General features: G+C 41.0%; 1 protein-coding gene across 1 annotated transcript in view; it reads left to right on the top strand.

Annotated features, from left to right (window-relative positions):
* Positions 1-19,486, top strand: part of ST6GALNAC5 (ST6 N-acetylgalactosaminide alpha-2,6-sialyltransferase 5) — a 102,331-nt gene that overhangs the window by 65,315 nt on the left and 17,530 nt on the right. Inside the window, exon 3 of the mRNA XM_056845196.1 lies at positions 14,928-15,337. Within this exon, the coding sequence (XP_056701174.1) occupies positions 14,928-15,337 (410 nt within the window). The remainder of the gene's footprint in view (positions 1-14,927; positions 15,338-19,486) is intronic.

Here is a 19,486-nt window from a genome sequence, read left to right as displayed (position 1 = left end):
GCCTTACCTGTAAAAGAGTTTACTTGTGTGGAAACTGGGTTTACTTTCAAATTGTATTTTGTTGGTGGTTAATTAAAAAAAACACCTTCATTTCTATTAGCTCTATTCCGTTAATCTATTTTCTTTGTTCTTTTATTCTGTTTAATACATGTTGATGGATTTGTTTTCATCTTTCATTTTACTTGTTTGTAGGTTGCTTTTTTAATTGCTGCTTTAAGATGGTTTCTTTTACGGTTTTAGATGGCTTCCTTTATGGGTTTAGAGTGGAGTTTTCATACTTGTTTGGTATTTTTATTTGTTGTGGGCTGTCCCACCTTTGGATAAAGGAGTAGGGCTGACAGTTTTTTTTTTAACAAAAATAAAGTGCTTTAGATTTGGAACTTCAGTTTTACTTTCTCATTCCATACATAATGTTTGTTTCTTTGTACATTTTGACGACAAGACAGAGAGATAGAAACAATCAAAGCTGTGTAGGTTCAAAAAGGTTGTTCTTTGATGGTGGTGGTAGGATTTTGCCATATGAGAACATGATGCTGAATACTAGACTCTCTGAGTAATTATTCAGTCAAGGATTTGGCAGATCAGTCAATGGTAAGTCATGTACAGTGCATAAAAATTGATCATACTTGCATTCCCTCAATAGTTAGGATGGTATTAGAAGACAGAATTACACAAAATCATACTTGGGAAGAAGCCTCCTTTTTGTTTTGCAAAGTCCAGACTAATCAGTGAAATTATCTTATCAGTTTAGTGAGTGACTTTTTGTATCCTTTAAGTAAGGGGTGAAACTAATCCTTGTTTCATAATTGATGCTTCTGAGTTGTCCTATAATTGCCTAACCTTGTCAGACAGTCCTCATGGGGTGGTGTGATTGTAATGATAGGTAATTCACTTTCATGCATATTAGAAGCTCAGCCATAATATAATAGGAGTTCTCTCATAGAACTCTTGGGAGTATGACAGGGTGTGATTTTTGTATAAGGTTGTGGAACATGTTCTTTTGGTGATTTACCGGCAATTTATTAAAGGCATTTGGCAGATTTATTGGAGTACTTCAAAGAGTGATAATAAATAAAGAATACATTATACATTAAAAACAAGTTTTCTTCCTATGATTATTCCTTAATGGGAAAAGTTTTACATTGTATCAGATAAGTGATCTAAGTCAGTATCGCGTTAGTGGAGAGTATGGTGTAGCCTCAAGGAAAATGGAAGAGCACTAAAGGCACAGAAGTAAGTGCTATTCAAGATAATATAGATTGTAATCCAAGAGGTCTCCTGAGTTTTACTGCTGATAGCCTCGTGGCGAAGCCTCTATACAAGACATGAAATAATATTTGTTATTCCATTCAGAAGGATGTTCTGCCAAAATCTAGGGTTGCCATCCTCCACGTGGGGCCTGGATTTCTCCCAAGATTACAACTGATCTCCAAACTGCAGAGATCAGTTCCCCTGAAGAAAACTCTAGGAAATTGCATAAATGCTGAGCTCCCTCTCTCCCCAAGCTCTGCTCCCAAATTTCCAGGAATTGTCCAAGTTGGAGTTGGCAATCCTAAAAGTGACAAGAGGGAGCAATTTTAAGCAGGTCTACCAGCAAGTGAGTCCTATCTCAATCAAAGCGGCTTAATTGTTTTTAGGACTGTAAATTGTTTTTAGGACTGTAACCTTACTCAGCAGATTGATTTGATACTATGGGTGGGGAGATCTAGGCAAAGTTTCTCCTTGATAAGATGATTTGCTGTGTGCAAGGCACTTTTGTGAGGAAGCAATAAATAGTAGAGTCTTCCCACTGGCAGCTTAATACAGAATAGCTCAAAGAAAGCAGTTGCATGTGATTTGCTTTAATATGAATAGATAGGGTTGCCAACCGCTAGGTACTTAGCTAGAGAAGGTAGAGAAGGTAAACACCAGTACTATAGGGCTAGGCTGTATAAAGTAATAGTATGAGGCTCTCAATGCAAACGCTGTCCGGATGAACAATCGCGCCTTCACTACCAAAGGCAGCTTCTTCAGCCAATAGCTTCACATATATTGTTGTTCCCATAAACAATGTATATACATAAATTGTTGTTTCACATAAATGTATATACATAAATTGTTGTATTTATGTATACACATTGTTTATGGGAACAACAATATATGTGAAGCTATTGGCTGAAGAAGCTGCCTTTGGTAGTGAAGGCGCGATTGTTCATCCGGACAGCGTTTGCATTGAGAGCTTCATACTATTACTTTATACAACCGCCAGGTACTAGCTGGAGATCTCCTGCTATTACAACTGATCTCCAGCTGATAGAAATCAGTTCACCTGGAGAAAATGGCCGCTTTGGCAATTGGACTCTATGGCATTGGAGTCCCTCCCCTCCCCAAACATTGCCCTCCTCAGGCTCCGCCCCAAAACCTCTCGCCAGTGGCAAAGAGGGATCTGGCAACCCTATGAATAGATGACACACCAAAATCATATATGAAAAAAAATTCTACAAAGGCATAACACGTTACTGTGAGGATGGCAGGATAAACCTAGTTAGAAGTTGTCGACAGAATTGCTTCATTAGTAACATGGAGCCTTCCTATTTCTTTTGGGCCTTTTAGGTTTTAGCTAAATAAATTTGAGAAAGAGTAACCATTCCAGAATTGCTCACGTTTAAGAAAACTATTCTAAACTGAAGACTAATGCATAAAGTATGTTCCTAGCAACAAATCACACTTTACACTTGATCAAAATTATTAGGGTTGCCAGGTCCCTCTTCGTCACTGGCAGGAGGTTTTTGTGATGGAGCCTGAGAAGGGTGAGGTTTGGGGAGGGGATGGACTTCAAAGCCATAGAGTACAATTGGCAAAGTGGCCGTTTTCTCCAGGTGTACGGATCTCTGTCGGCTAGACATCAGTTGTAATAGCAGAACTGTATTAGGGTAAATATCTGACTGTTCTTGCCCTTCTTGTACACACTGCACCAACCCACCATCTTCTTTCTTCTCCCCTGAGGAAGTTTGAACTGAAGAAATGTAGGTTACTGCTGGTAGCTTTATTGCTTTTAGTGCGATTATTTGGACTATGGAATAAAAGCAGTGCAATTTTGATTTATAATGGATGTCTATTTGGACTTTTTAAAAGATAAACATTAGGCTATAACCATTTCTTTTGAGCCTGTATACAATTCATATGATCCTGTGTATAACAGCTCATTTTCATCTGCATGATACATTCCTCCCTGATTTCCCCCCAGTTCTCTTATTGTGAATATTCTTTCTCTTCTCTGATTGCTTTTTCTCCTTACACCATTACTCTTGGTTGATAGCTTCAGGTTATCACTGTATCCTGTCTCCCTCTCCAATAAGCCCATGATTGATACTAATCTTCCTCCTGGGATGCATTTATAGGATGCTGGATGAAAACTACTCTCTAAATCTTAGTGTTATATCTACTGACAATTTACAAGGTTGCCCATTATATTACCATGAGGTGGTTTTTGGGGTGTGGAAAGTATCACCATACAGCAGTCATAACTTATTAGAAAACAGGAATGCATTGTATGCTAAAAAGGTTTGCCTCATATTTGTGTTCTATTTTGGGTTGTTTAATAGATTAAGTAAAGTCCATCTTTTTATGTACAGTATCAGAAATTCCGACCTCTGAATCATCCGGTTGGGACTTCAAATATCTAAAGAATTCCCTCCTTCCTCCCAGTTGCATGTATAGCCTTTTCATAAATTGAGAACATAATGTATTGTCCATCAACATCATTAGGTTTCCCCAAGTTCTAGAATTAAGGGGGAGGAAGAACCTTTCTCCCTCTCTACATTCTCTACCACATGCATAATTCCGTATGCTTCTATCACATCCCCCCTCGTCTTTTTCTAAATTGAATAGTTTGTTTGTTTTTGCTGGTCAGTGACCGTATTAATAAATTATTAAACGGAATAGTCCAAGATTCTTTAGCTTTTCCTCATAGAAAAGGTCTTCAACCCCTTTATTCATCCTGGTTACCCACTTCTGTACTTTTCGCAGCTCATCAATCCATTTTTAAGATATGGTGACCAGGTGAGGCCTAAGCATAGATCTATACAGGGGCATTATAATACTGGCCATTTTATTTTTTGATTCCTTTCTTAATAATACCCAGCATGGAATTTACTTTTTTCACCACTGCCACACACAGTTAATATTTTCATTGAGCTGGTACTACAATCCCAACATCTCAATCTTTAGTAACAGTTTCTACTAATTTACCTAGGACAGATGTTAGGGTAACTGGCCTGTAAGTTCCTGGTTCTTCTGTGGACCCCCTTTTTAAAAATTGTAATGTTTGCTATTTCCCATTCTTTTAAGCTGAACCTCAGTATTATTGTCTCCTTTTATATCTGTTGATATTTTTTCAAAATTCCTGAAAATGGCAGCCACTTTCCAGGATCTCAAACTTGCACATTTTTTTCCTGAATACAGTTGGATTTTAATGCATGCTTTCTGTTGCAGGCAAACTCTTGAAAAGGAATTAATGTGGCAGAAAGCACTTTCCTTAAGCAAATGACTTTTCATTGCTTAACAATACTTAAAAAAACATTTCATTTAAAAGTTTATGGAACATGTAATTTATTATCACCTTGACATAAGGGTTATGCTCTGTACCCAGTAAATATTTGTAGTAAGTTCAGTCAAAAATTAGAGTATGTATTTTCAGAAGATGCAATAATAATGAACCTGTTACAGAAGCCTCATGACATTCATAGAAGATGAGAAATCAACCTTATACCAAAAAGCAAATAGTGATATTGCTGGGTTGAACAAAAAGTAGATTGACAGTTTTATTATTAGATAATTAAATCAGTGTCCGATAATATAATCGACAAGCACAGCATTCAATAGAAATGAAAAGAACATTGTTTTTGAACATTTACATATTCTTAATATGGATCCAGAAATCGCAAAGAAACATTTTTATCTTTAAAAACGTGCCTACTAGAGATTTTTTTAGTTTTGCATTTTATTTGAATTACATAAAGATTAGTACTGCTAGGAAAACCATTACCCCATCTTCTGTTCCCTTGGACTTGACATCTGCTATTGATGGTAAATGTGGCTTTCACTCACCAGTTAAAATAATATAGTAATGTGGAGCAAAATCTTTGGCACCTCAGGACCCAAGTCTACAAAGCTGAGTATTTTGATCAGGTATTCCCCAATGTTTCTAACCATCTGTTGATTGAACACCCAGGTTGATGGTCTACTTAGAACTGTAGGGAAAATAATTTGGTAATCTCCTAATCATATTTGCCATGCTGTAAGGATGATAGGAAGGCTTGTTACTGATCCCTATCAAAATAAGTAGCTACTTATTAAAAAGAATTCCCTATTCAGTGATTGTTATCTCATGAAATATTAGGTTGAAGTTCTACAAATTTTCAGTTTTTTCAAGGGAGAGAGATAAATAGCATGATTTGTTTTGAAAGCTGTGCTATTTAATGCATTCTTAAACTAACAGCCCATTTCTGAGCCCAGCAGTGCCTGGGCATGGCGTGACCGCTGCAACATTTCCAAAGAGGTTGCCGCAAGCAGGAAAAAGGGCTTTAAAAATAGTAAAAATAAAAAGGGGGGAAGCCCCACAGAGAAAAGTGATGCTATGCCAGCAAAAAACTGGTGCAGCACCGCTGAGGTTGATTACCCTTTGCCATTTGATTACCCTTTGTAGGCGCTCAAAAAGTTTTTGATTTTGGATATCAGATTTCCGGATAAGGGATACTCAACCTGTATTATTATTTATTTGATTTCTATCCCGCCCTTTCCCAACAAAGTCAGGCTCAGGGTGGTTAACATATTGATAACATATATAAAACAATAATAAAACAGTATCAAAATGTACATAGTTAAAAACCTAACTGGCTAAGATGACACACAGATAATAAAAATTCCATCTCATGTTGTTATTCACCATAGGAGGAGGATCATCCTCCCATGGATAAAAGTTCCCAAGACTAAGTACTAACAGCAGGGAACGTGCACCTCTAGTAGGGTCCAGCAGGGGAGTCCAATTGATGTAGAACCATCAGTGCCCTCAACCATAGGCCTGGCAGAACATCTCCATCTAAAAACACCTACAAACACCTCCCCTGAAGCAGTCGTTGGAAACTGAGAGGATTCTGATTTGTTAGCTGGATGGGTGCAAGAGATGCTTTATCTTTATCTTTTAAAAAGCCTTACGGACATGCAAGGGTCCTTAGATCCCTTTCGAGAAACACTAAGGTACTACCTGAAGTTTTAGATGGTTCTGAATTACTCCCGTTCAGGACAGACAAACAAAAGGACGTCCGCATAGAATACATAGTTTTCATATGGAGTTCACTTCCGAAGACAGGATGATGTCCACTGGCTTACACAGCTTTAAAGGTTTATAAGTCAGTCCTAGGCTATTAGCTTTGTTAGTTAGGTGGAATGTCCGAGATTAGAGGTAGCTGCTGAGGGTCAAATAGCAGGAAAGGACTGTTGCCTTTCATACTTTCCTTGTGAGTTCCCTGTAAGCATCTGATTTGCCGCTGTGATAAACAGGATGCTGAACTAGATCCAGCTGATGTCTTTTATGTTCAGGAGTGCAGTGTAAAATAGCCTATGGAAAATTGCCAGCAGATTTCCTGACAGAAAGTCAAATGACAGAAAATTCAGAGTTGGTAAATGCTATACGTAACACAGTGGAGAAAATTCTGACTTTACCTATGCAATGGTAGGCTGTAATAAATCAAAAGTATTCACACTAGTGAAAGAACTTGGAGACCTTATAGCTATCTCCCAGAAAAAGAAATTGACTAGTCCTACAGCTGTCAAAAACTAAAACAGAGTGCCAAGATATATCAAGTAAGACCTAGGAAACAATACGTATAATATTACAGGGTCCTTATAGAAGTCAGTAATACCTCAATTGCTGAACAGAGCTCAAAGGAAACTCTGGGCTCATCTAAACTGGAGAAGAAAGTTGTAACATTTTTCTCTCTGCTGAATTCCATGCAGCTCAGCATGTCTGAAAATAATTCCTTGTCTATATAAAATGTCTAAATTACAGATCATAAGACATCAGTGATAGTTGTTAGAATAGGCATGAGCGATTCACAAAACACTGTTATTTTCATTGACAGGTAGACACAGCTAAAGTGAATGTTAATAAATCAGAACCAGCCATGATCTCGTTTGCATTGACCTCTAGGCTTGCTAAGTTAGCAGAGGCATCTTTAGTTTCCTGGATTCTCATGGAAATAATTTCCACTTCCCTGCAAGCAGTAATCCAGATCCACTTCACCTTTTCAGATTTGAGGTACTTCCAGTACACATGGGCATGCCTTATCCAAGTTATTGGTCTGTCAAGGACATTATTGTTCCTTCTGATTGGCCATAGCTCTCAGGGGTCTCAGGAAAAGGTTTTTATATCACCAGCTACTTGGACCTTTTAACTGAGATGCCAAGGTTTGAACTTGGGACCTCCTACATCCCACTGATACTCTACCACTGAGCCAAAGTCTCTACTTCTTTAACTTGGGGAACAAGTAAATAAAATTAGGATGAAAATTCTGAGGTAGGAACTAGTTTTGAAATTGTTGCTTAGCATTTAAGGCACTGTTCTCTACCACAGAATATGAGAAGACAAAATTGATACAGGAAGGTATTGAACAGATGTCCAGTTAGCACTGGATTTATCAAAAGTTATCATTTCATAAAAGTTTATCATTCAGTAGTAATAACCTCAGATAATTAATCAATTTAGGTTAGTTCTGTTCTGATCAATTTTATCCCCCATTGATGGATCTATTTTAAAACCCTGTACAGTATGGAGTATGGGCCCTGTGGCACAGAGTGTTAAGCTGCAGTACTGCAGTCAAAAGCTCTGCTCACGACCTGAGTTCGATCCCGACGGACGTCGGTTTCAGGTAGCCGGCTCAAGGTTGACTCAGCCTTCCATTCTTCCGAGGTCGGTCAAATGAGTACCCAGCTTGTTGGGGGTAAAGGGAAGATGACTGGGGAAGGCACAGGCAAACCACCCCGCAAACAAAGTCTGCCTAGAAAACGTCGGGATGTGATGTCTCCCCATGGGTCAGGAATGACCTGGTGCTTCCACAGGGGACCTTTACCTTTACCTTTTACAGTATGGAGTGTGCATGGCTTTGATTGTCAGTTTCTGGTTGATTATTTGCAGAAATGTTCTGAAGTTCCCCTCTCATGATGTTGTAATAAAATTTGCTCATATTTGAAGTGGATTTTTTTTTTTAGAATATTGGCATTTCTTTTATCAAAAGTGTTGCCCTGGTTTGGATTCTTTAAGGGTACTTTCAACCCATCCCTGAGGTGTGCCGGCGGCCACGCCCAAAGCCCTTAGGAGGCCGACGAAGGCCGGCGCAGGGGCCCACAACGCTGGCGCCCGGAAGGCACACGCCGGCGTGAGTGGCCCCGGTGCCGGCGTGTAGTGCCAGACGCCTGTTCCTGGCTGCCGCCGCCACAGCACTGGGCCTGGATGCCGCTGCAGCCTCCTGCCGGCCTCCAGGGGGCGTGGTCAATGTTAGTCGGCCTCCCGAGCCGTTTAGCTTTTGCTGGCGTATCTCCCGTGCAACCCTATGAGGGTTGCACAGGTTTTCGGCGCTGGGCGGAGGTTTCAGGAATGTGCTGCTTGACTTCTTTTTCAAGGGAAATAACTCCATTTTTATGAATGGTCAAATAACTAACAAAGATTGTTTAGGCAAAAATATCTTGCTATGTACTTATTCCAGCTCGTGTTAATACAGTTGAAAGTTAGATTTTCCTTAACCTCATTAGTACTTCATCTTGCTTTTTTAAGCATGACGTTAAAGCAGCCAGTTCACCTTTCTACCTTCTGGTAGGTAATTCATCAAAGTGGCATGTGAGGGCTTAAAGGGAGAAGAATGTAAATACTGCGTTTGGAATCTTAATTCACAAACACATGAATATTCCGATCTGTATTGAAAGATCCCTAATGAATATTAGAAGTGCGTATTTGTGGATGAAAATGGACCCTGACCTGTGAGTGATTAGACTATAAAACTGCTTTGCCAGCATGTAAAGGACTATATTCAGCATCACAGATTTCAATTACGTTGCACAATAATATCATTTTAAATTAAACATTTTAATTATAAAAACAGGATGCTATAATTTATAAACACATATTGGTAGTTTGTTTTAATTTTCAAAATGCTAGGGGAGTGTTAAAAATATTGCCAGTCTTAGAAAAGCAAGCAAATGCATTGTCTAGAGAAGGCCTCGATATGTTTTACATTATGCGCCATAAAGCAATACCAGCTTTTCATTGCTAATTTACACCACAGGCCACTGATTTTATAAATAGTTTCACATTTATACATCTCCAATACTAAATGGAATGATATGTCACCATGCTGACATCAGCTCTTTTTTGTGTTAAGAAATGTGAGGGGTACATGAGATAAATACATGAAGACACACTAGCTGTACGTCTAATGGCACAGATAATTTGCTGCCAAAGGAAACTGTGGGAGCTAATTTTGTAAGGTATTAAGAGCCTGCTGTAATGCCAAGCGCTGAATGTTCTCAGTAACTTACAGGGCCAGCTTTTAATGCTGAATAGGCAAAAGTATTTTCCCATGTGAGATATCTAGTTGAAATCTGTTGGTGCATTAGAAAGCGCTGGTACTGTGGCAGGGCACGAACCACACACACACACACACACAGAATGGTTCACAGTGGTAATATTGTGGCTCTTAGATATGTAGTGTCCTTCACTCCCTTAGATGTAGCACTCCAGATGAATGATCAAAATATGACCACAGGGAAGGAGGAAGACCTGCTTGCTTGGTACTTGGGTTGCAAAATGGGTACATTCATGCTGTTCAGTCTCCTTTTGAACCTCCGAAGACTTTATTTGGGAGATATTCTCTGTATCCTATGAAACTTGAGGATTGTGGTCTTTCAGCCCACCCACCCCTGTCCCATAGTTTGAGCTCAGGTCATTTCATGTGAAAAACATAATCTTGGTTTTCATGTACAATGCTCTTGGAAATTAATTTTCTCTATAGGATCTGCTAGTGTGAGCAAAAGACCTTGGTCACAATCTAAGTCAGCAGAGTTAACAGTGTCAACCTAAGCAGAGTTGTACCCTTCTAAGTCCATTGAGGTCAGTTGTCTTAGGAGGGTGTTACTCTGCTTAGGATGGAACTGTTAGACTCAGTGATTTCAAGAGGCTTCTTAAAAATGTACACAAAGAATAGGAATATGACTCAGTCATAAGTTAAATAATTAAATCCCTGATGACAGTGGAAGAAATTTACAGTGCAATCCTAAGCAGGTCTACTAGGAAACCTGCTCGGGTCTATTCAGTGGGGCTTACTTCCAGGAAAGTATTCTTAGAATTTCACTGTTAAGCATGTGCTTAATATGTTTTCCCATCATAGGCAATGGAATTTAAAAGTAGTTAGCTTAGACTGAGTCTGGCCTTGATTAAATGATACGTAAGAATAAAAACCTCTTGCTTTTATGGACCTGCACATAACGGCTTGTTTGGATGTGCCATTATTTAGAAACATGTTGTCCAAATGCATTCAGTTTTGCCGAAGAATTCTACAGTAGGTCATGCTTACAAAATCAGCCAGCTGGCACAATTAAAAAAAGAAAAGCGGAGCTTAAAAGCCAGAGCAATATTATCAACACAGTCGCAGCCTTAACTACAGGGCAACGACTGTCACTCCCTTAACAGTTAGATACCTGCTCCATATTCTCATGTAACACAGTAAAATGCAACATCACAGGTGACAAAGTTATGGCTATTTTATCAGTACTACTTAATCTAAGGCACTTACAGTAATATTTTAAATATATTTTTGGCAGTTCTTCTATCTCTGCCACTGTAACAGAGTTGCTTATACAAGAAGATACCAACTGATATTTCAGAACTTTGGAAATATTTAAAGGAGAGAAAATATGTTATAATGTTTTAATGTACCAGTTTTTTACATGCAGTCATAGAGAAGAATAGTACCCAATGGATCATAGCCTTACTGTATTGAGCAGGGTTGTCCTATTTCTAGGGCTGGTCCCACTATTCAGCCAGTTTTAAGAAAAACAACAACAACATGTGCCTTCTAGAGTGGATAAAATACCTTCCTTCCTGGCCAATCTTCTCTGCTGTCTGTTCCCCAATCTGATCTAGTTGCTGCACAACTTTTTTTTTAAAGGAGTTTGTCTTCCTGACAACGTTGATCATAGCTTATTTAAGAGCATGTGGCGAATGAGATGCCACAGAACTACACAGACAGATTTGACAACACTGCCATAGGCAAAATCAATTCTTAGTAATGGCACCAAACAATAGCGGATAGATTTATATATTTTGCACCTCTTGATACTTTTGTAAAAAGTGCTCCCTTGTTTATATTCATCTGTCTCTAAACCATACCGGTGGATATTTCTATCATCCTTTCTTGAAAGCATCCAACAAAGAAAGTTCCACTGCCTGCAACTTATTACACTGATGTTCTTATAGTTAATTTGGGTTTAACCTTTGTAGACAATTGCTTCTTATTCAGTCTTCAGTTGATAAAGTGAACAATTAACTCTTTTATTGAAATTCTTTTTTGTTTTGTTTCTGGTAATCTTTCCAAGAGAGACACACTAAACATATTCACTGAGAGATGGGGGAGCAGCATACAAAAGTATCTTCGAGGCTATGACAACACAAATATTTTGACTTATTTGCCACTGCAGTGCTGTTTTGGGGAACAATCTTTATCTGTGCTTTTCCTGTGTTTCCCCCCTTTTCCTGCAATTTTTCCCAAACCTGCTTTAATATGATCTTTTAGGAAAGACTGCAGTTGAAATGCTTTTTGGTGCCATGTGGATGGGAATGGGCAGGTCCTGCCACATTGGTGCTTTGTTCCTTACCTTAGTCCTTGCCATTCCCTCCAACTGGAAGGCTTGTATGTGCTTTTTCTTTAAAAAAAAGTTACTGGTAGTAATAGCTATCTTGCTATAGAGTTACAACAATCTATTGCAAAAATATACTAATTCACAGTTTTCATTTTTTAAAGAAGTCAGGCTGTAGCCCTTTTGGTTATGGAGCTATAAGATGAAACATACAGCCAGCACCTTTCTTTTTATGACTCTGCAACAAAAAGGGCTAGAGACTTATTATTTCTGTAGTGAATGCCAGAGCAATCAAGTGAATATGTGGTTGTTGATTTTTAATATCCCTCCAGTAGCAGGGGGAAATGGCAATCACAAGGGGCTGATACAAGTAAAGTGCAGAGGAAACTTCCATGTGAATACACTGTTGCTACTGCAAATGCACATTTGCAGCCGCAGCAAGAGCTACACAGAGAGCTCCATGTCAGAACAGTCCAGGTGAAACAAAACTAGATTAAAACATTAAGAGTGCGGGGGGGGGGGGAGATTGCGGCGGCTAGGAGCAGTGGAGCCGCACTGCCTCCTCAGAGACTTCCTGGCTGCCACAGAGCATAAAAAAGATTTTTTTTTAAATAACAAAAAAGAAAAAAGGGGGAAATGCCCCATTGAAGACAGCGAGGCTGTGTCACCAAAAAGGTGGTGCAGCCCTGCCACGGCTCAAGGGGGCATTCCCAGGGCGAAAGAGCTGTGGAAGCTGCCTAAATGCAGCTCCACCTCCGAGAACACCCCCCCCCCCTCATGCCAACATGGGCTTTCCCTTCTGGGAAAGCCCTGCCGGCATGTCTTCACTGGCAGTGGGTGCCAGTAGCACCCAGCAGCACCCGGATGCCGGCATGTTTGCCTCCTCGCCAATGTAGGTGCCACCTGAATCCAGGATAGAGTTGCCAGGTCCCTCTTCGCTACTGGCGGGAGGTTTGGGGGGCAGAGCCTGAGGAGGGCGGGGTTTGGGGAGGGACTTCTATGCCATAGAGTTCAATGGGCAAAGCAGCCATTTTCTCCAGGTGAACTGATCTCTATTGGCTGGAGATCAGTTGAAATAGCAGGTGATCTCCTGCTACTACCTGGTGGTTGAGAAAACAATAGTACAAGGCTCACGCAATCAATTGCAAAAACATGTATTAGACAAGTACAATAGTGAAAGTGCAAATAAGTGCTAGGAAGGAAACTTATCAAAATATCTATCATCAACAAACGTAAAACTAATAAATACAAGTCAATGAATATGTCATGACTTATTAGAAAACAGGAATGCATTGTATGCTAAAATGGTTTGCCTCATATTTGTGTTCTATTTTGGGTTGTTTAATAGATTAAATAAAGTCAATCTTTTTATGTACAGTATCAGAAATTCCGACCTCTGAATCATCCGGTTGGGACTTCAACAAGAGTTCAAATATCTAAGATTTAAACAAATAAATAAAGTGTAGTTCCTGTCTAAGTAAAATCTTTTGGACATTGTCGGCATCAAAAGAATTCCCCTTATAGACCCAAATGGCAAAAAACCTGATGTCATTCTCGTCATGTTTCTGGTCAACAAAATGAAAAGTTAGAGGGGCCTCAAAATTCCGTGATCTAATTCTAGATTTGTGTTCACCTATCCTTATTTAGGTGAACACAAATCTAGAATTAGGTCACGGAATTTTGAGGCCCCTCTAACTTTTCATTTTGTTGACCAGAAACATGACGAGAATGACATCAGGTTTTTTGCCATTTGGGTCTATAAGGGGAATTCTTTTGATGCCAACAATGTCCAAAAGATTTTACTTAGACAGGAACTACGCTTTATTTATTTGTTTAAATCTTATTACCCTTACGGTCTGAATAATGAATTAGATTTTTCTTGCTTTCTATAACTACATAATTGATTTTGCAACCTGCTTAACCAGTCACAGCTGCGACCTTAGTGAAGCCCTACCTGTTGAGCTTTTAAACAGCAACACTTGTGCTTTGGCTATCATGCATTTTCATTGTGCAACCCTGTCGGGAGCAAGAAGAGTCTGTTTGAGAATTTTGTATGTAAGAACTTGTTATACATGAATTATAAGGTATGATTTTGTATCTATGCTTTCTTCCTTTTTTAAAAATGCCCAAAAATTTTTTTAAATGCCATATTGCATATTGTAGAGTATCAATTTTTAGAGAATTAGTCTTGAGAGGTTTTTTTGTACTTATTTATTGTACTTGTAGGAGCATTGTCTCTAGTTTGAACGGAGAGCTGAAGAAGCCGCCCGCGGGGGCGGCGAAAACGCGAAGCATCCGGACGGCGTTCCGTCATCTCCCGCCTCTTGGTCTTCTGTCATCAATTTTGACACAAGCAAAGGACACGTTATATATGAACTGTAATAGAGTCCTCCTGACCATATACTGAGACATATTCATTGACTTGTATTTATTAGTTTACGTTTGTTGATGATATTTTGATAAGTTTCCTTTCTAGCACTTATTTGCACTTTCACTATTGTACTTGTCTAATACATGTTTTTGCAATTGATTGCGTGAGCCTTGTACTATTGTTTTCTCAGCCAGACTTTTGTTAGTACTAGTGCATCTTTACCTCAACTACCTGGTGGTTGGCAACCCTTCAGGAATGGGCTGTAAGTCAGATTATATGGCACGTGAACAGAAGGTGCTCACAATGGCTTATATTTCCCCAGCTTTCCCTATCCAGTAGGCCCCAGACCCCAAGAAAGCCAATGCTATAGTCATAGAAACATCACTAACAAAATATATGAGACATAGAGAGCTACGTTAAGGAGGGGGAGTGCTTCTCTTCACCCCTGCAACTACTGAAAATGTGCTCTGCCAAGCTTTTTTCACTGGTATTAGGGTCCTCAAGGAAAATCTGTTCTCTGAACTTAGAGTCATCTACCAGCTAACTCTTTAGAAGTGGTGGATCTTTCATGATAGTAGAAGCCTACCATTCATTCAGTGATTTATATAATGCCTTTAAAAATATCAGCACATTTGAGTATCTTTGTTCTAAGTCCCATATTTCTCCACAGCCTTTGAAAATGCACTGTACAAGTTGTGCTCTGGTATCAAGCTCGGGACACCTTTTGCGAAGCCAACAAGGCAGCAAGATTGACCAGACAGAGTGCGTAATACGAATGAATGATGCACCCACACGGGGATTTGGAAAAGATGTTGGAAACAAGACAAGTTTGCGAGTCATAGCTCACTCCAGCATTCAGAGGATTTTGCGGAATCGCAACGAACTGTTAAATATGAGCCAAGGGACGGTATTTATCTTCTGGGGTCCCACCATCTATATGAGGAGAGATGGAAAAGGGTTAGTTTATAATAATCTGCAACTGATGAATCAGATTCTACCTCAATTAAAAGTATACATGATATCTCGGCACAAGATGCTTCAGTTTGATGATCTCTTCAAACGGGAAACTGGAAAAGACAGGTAAGAGAACTATGATATTTCCGGGTCTGTAATGTACATTCATTGCATGTTCTTCAACATCTCTAGATTGTTGGTTCTTGTAGGTTATCTGGGCTGTGTGACTGTGGTCTTGGTATTTTCTTTCCTGACGTTTCGCCAGCAGCTGTGGCCGGCATCTTCAGAGGAGTAACACTGAAGGACAGAGGGGTAACACTGAAGAGACACTGTCCTTCAGTGTTACTCCTCTGAAGATGCCGGATCTAGGACCAATGAACTCTGACCGTGAAAGCCTTCGACAATCTCTAGATTGTGTTTGTCTTTCTTTAGTTTCCAATCACATGTAATATTTTATGTGTCAAATATTAGCACTTAGCCGTGGCACCATAAGGCACAGCAATGCAATCAAATAATTTATTTGCCCATCAGTTTCTAATTCTAAATATAGTGTCTCTATACATCCACCAAAGAGAATTGCAGAGCAGCACAGCAAGAAGGAAGACACTGCGTTTAAATCTCACTTTGGGTAATATACCTGAAAGCAGATTTTTACTGGTTTTGAAAAATCAGAATTGATGGGTTTTATTTTTATGGAGCCAATGCCGCCATTCTGTGAATTATAATGGCTACTTATTGAATATAAGCATTCCTGGAACATTGCAGCAGTAAAGCTTCTTGTAAAACAAATACACATTATTCATACATTAGGTGCTTCTGAAGCGCTCATCTTACATCTCCAACTGGGAAAAAGGCAAGTTATTACGATATTTGCCTCTTTATGAGTCCATTTATGGCTTGCAAACAGATCTTCAAATCAAAATTTTAATAAGTGACCCTCTATATGACTAACACATTTCTACAGATAATGTTTGAAACGGCATCTTATTTTTTTCCTGCTAAAAGATAAATTTATTTTTATTACTTGTGTACTCATTATGTTTCTACATAGTAAAAATGGGATGAAAGCTCAAGTACCACTTAATGCATTTATGTATAAATTAAGAGCTCACTTTGGAGAGGGGTAAATCTAATGCAAAGTTATGTGCTCTTTCCATTTCAAAGCACCATTATTTTCAGTAGAAGTATGCATTCAACATCCCAGGCTGCTATATGTTTTGGGAAACTGATTTTGAAAGCTGACACATCTTCCAAATACTTTATACAGACCTAAGCATGGGAAACGACAACTGTAGCCAGTTGGAAACAGACCTTACTGGTAGGGCTGTGCATTCAGGTATACCCAAGCCAAAAACAGGCCCAAGAATCATTGTTTGAGGTCAGCTCAGAGATATACAAAGTGACTCAGAACACTCCCAAAATTCTAGGAGTAACAATAATTAATCACCCCAAATTTTGGGAGGGTTTTGGGTATGGGGGTAAAGAGGGAGCAAATTGGCAGCTTGCCTAGCAAACAGCTGTTTGGCAGCACCTGGTCCTTTTGAATTGTAAGGGTTATTATTTTCTGTATTTTTTGGAGTCAGGTCTACTCTCAGAAAATAACTCTTTAAAATGTAAAGGAACCAGCTGATAGACGGCTCCCCTAACCCATCACTTTTCTTTATTAAAACAAAAGGAAGGACCAAACCACCTTGGACTTACCTCGGGGGGGGGGGGGGGCTCTGCAGCTACATTTCAGTCCTTCCGCTCCACCCCCAGCCCCTGCTGCTGGCATCCGAGTCCACACCAATTGACAATGGTGAGGCTACTGACTGATGGGCTCCTGTTGCCCTTGAAGCTTGGCAGGGCAGCCAAGGTGGCAGGGCAGCAGAACCTGTCCTGATTGCTAGAAAATGGTAGGTGGACTGGCAAGCCTCAAGGGAGATCCCCGCTCCAGGGAACAAAAGGTGTATATAATTCCTGGCTCTTTCATATTCTTTCCATTGACATTAACAGCCCGTTCCTGACCTCAAGGGATGAAAGTCCTTTGGAGGCCAAAAAGGGCTGTGCCGGTGTCAGTGGGATGGCCTCCAGCAGCCATCCCACCTACGCTGTCCAGGTGGGCATGGACACCTGTGGGGGGAACCAGGTACTGGATAGATAGTATAGCACACATGTCCTTAAAGGTGGCGCAAGTGCCCTTCTGACCACTGCAGCAGCTACATAGTTCAGAGCCTCCTGTAGTTTCACTCTGTTTGTTTACAGTTCGTTTTCGTGGCTTCTGTGCAGTCCCACATGGGGACTGTGCAGGCGCAGGCCAGCCATGGAGATTAAAAAGCTTATGGAAGAGTCGGCTTCCTAGGAGCGCTCCCCTCCCCCCCGTCAACGACCAAGCCTTAATGGCTTTCCCCCTGCCCAACAGTCACTTGACAGGGGGGAGCACTCTTCCCTCAGTTCTCATTCTGCCGCCGCAGAGAGAACAGTGTTTAGTAGTTGTTCCCTGTAGTGACTGAGGTAAAACAGAATTACTGAATTGCCTCCTACCACTTAGGGGAATACTTTTATTAAGGAAGAGTATTGCCAAAAACCATGGCGCTTTTTAAAAAATGCCGCTCTTGCGGCACAAAAATGGCTTCGACTGATGAACACCAGGACTGTCTTCTATGTTTAGGAGAAGGCCATATAGTGGTGTCATGTAGACCCTGCTCCTTGCTTACAGACAAGTGCCTCCGAGATCGCGCCAAAAAATTGAAGGCAGCTCTGTATGAGAACGCCTTCCAGCCCGATACCGGGAAGCTTTCTAGTAATCCCCCAACTAAGAGATCTAAGGGGATGACAGAAAACCCTAAGGCTTCGTCAGAACCACCGGCGAAGAAACACAAGGAAAAAAGTTAACATTTATCAAAGGGCACTGAAGTTGTAACAGAGGGCTCTACTCGTTCGGCACCGGTGGGGCCGACCATAGCCACAGCATCTGAAGGGCGGAGAGATATCTCACGATCACCACCACTGTTGGCGGGCTCACTGAGGCATCGGGAGCCTTCTAGGGGAGGCTCAAAGTCACCAAGGAGCAGATCTAAGTCCCCCCATACCATCTCTCCTAAGGAACGGGGCCGTAGCCCTCACAAGAGCCTGCAGACTGCGGCAGCTACTGCTTTAAGGCTCCCCTCTACCCCCTCGCCGTCGGGGGTGGAGGTTATTGATTCATCCTCGGGTGAATAGGACTTGGAGGCGCCCGATATTATGTCGTCTGACCCAGAAGACCTACCGGAGACGGAGGTCCGAGACTGGGATCATTGGCTCCAGTTCCAAGGCTAGAACCCGTGGAGTTTCTGCCCTCTGGCGTAGTACGCACCATTCCCATATGGAGGGCGTCCGTACGTCGCCGACGACTACCGATGCCATGACGACGACGACTTCCGACGTCATGCCGGGGGCGACGGCTACCGATGTCATGAAATAGGCGACGGCTACTGACATCAAAACAGCAAAGGCTATCATCGAAGCACCGACGCCGTTTGTCCGCAGCTCGCAGCACCAGAATGATCAGGCTTGAGGGCAAGGGATCCGCAAAGGCAACAACGCCGGGAATCGGAGCCCATGTCTGATTTGGGACGAGAAGTCCCTATGCCGTCGATGTCGGCAGAGGCCAACGTTAGTGAGGCTTGTGTGTCAACTTCACTGCCCAGGCAAGTCCTCGAGTACGGAGATTCCTGTGAGGAAGCTGATCAGGCATCAGAACTTGGTTCGGAGGACATGTACCTTCCTTCTCCAGGGGATACGGTGGGGGATCCCACCCCAATATCCCCTACAGAGGACATAAAGTTGTTCTTGGAGCTCCTGCTCCGTATGGCAAAAGCTAATGACCATACAAAGCTAATGACCATACAAACAGATCCCAAGCCGTCTGACCCCATCATGGGGGTGCTGTTTAGTTCTGAATCAGGTCCAGCTAAGCTGCCACTGGTTCAAGGTATAAAACAGATAGCTATGGCCACCTGGGTTAAACCTGCATCAGTAATAGCATCCATCAAAAAGATAGAAAATTTGTACAGGGTAGATGAGGAGGAATGTCAGTTTTTATATAAACATCCTCCACCAAATTCTATCATTACAGATGTTTTAGCTGCGAAATATAAATCTGGATCACACTCTGCTTCCATTGATAAGGAGGGGCGCAAACTTGACGGTCTAGGGCGGAAGTTTTATTCCTCGGCTGCGCTGGGCATTAGAATTACCAACTTCAGCGCACTGACTGGCCGATACCAAATGGCCTTATGGGATAGAGTATCAGAA

The sequence above is a fragment of the Euleptes europaea genome, chromosome 2 (genome assembly GCF_029931775.1).
Source record: "Euleptes europaea isolate rEulEur1 chromosome 2, rEulEur1.hap1, whole genome shotgun sequence".
Lineage (NCBI taxonomy): Eukaryota > Metazoa > Chordata > Lepidosauria > Squamata > Sphaerodactylidae > Euleptes > Euleptes europaea.
This window is presented reverse-complemented; position numbering and strand designations above follow the sequence as displayed.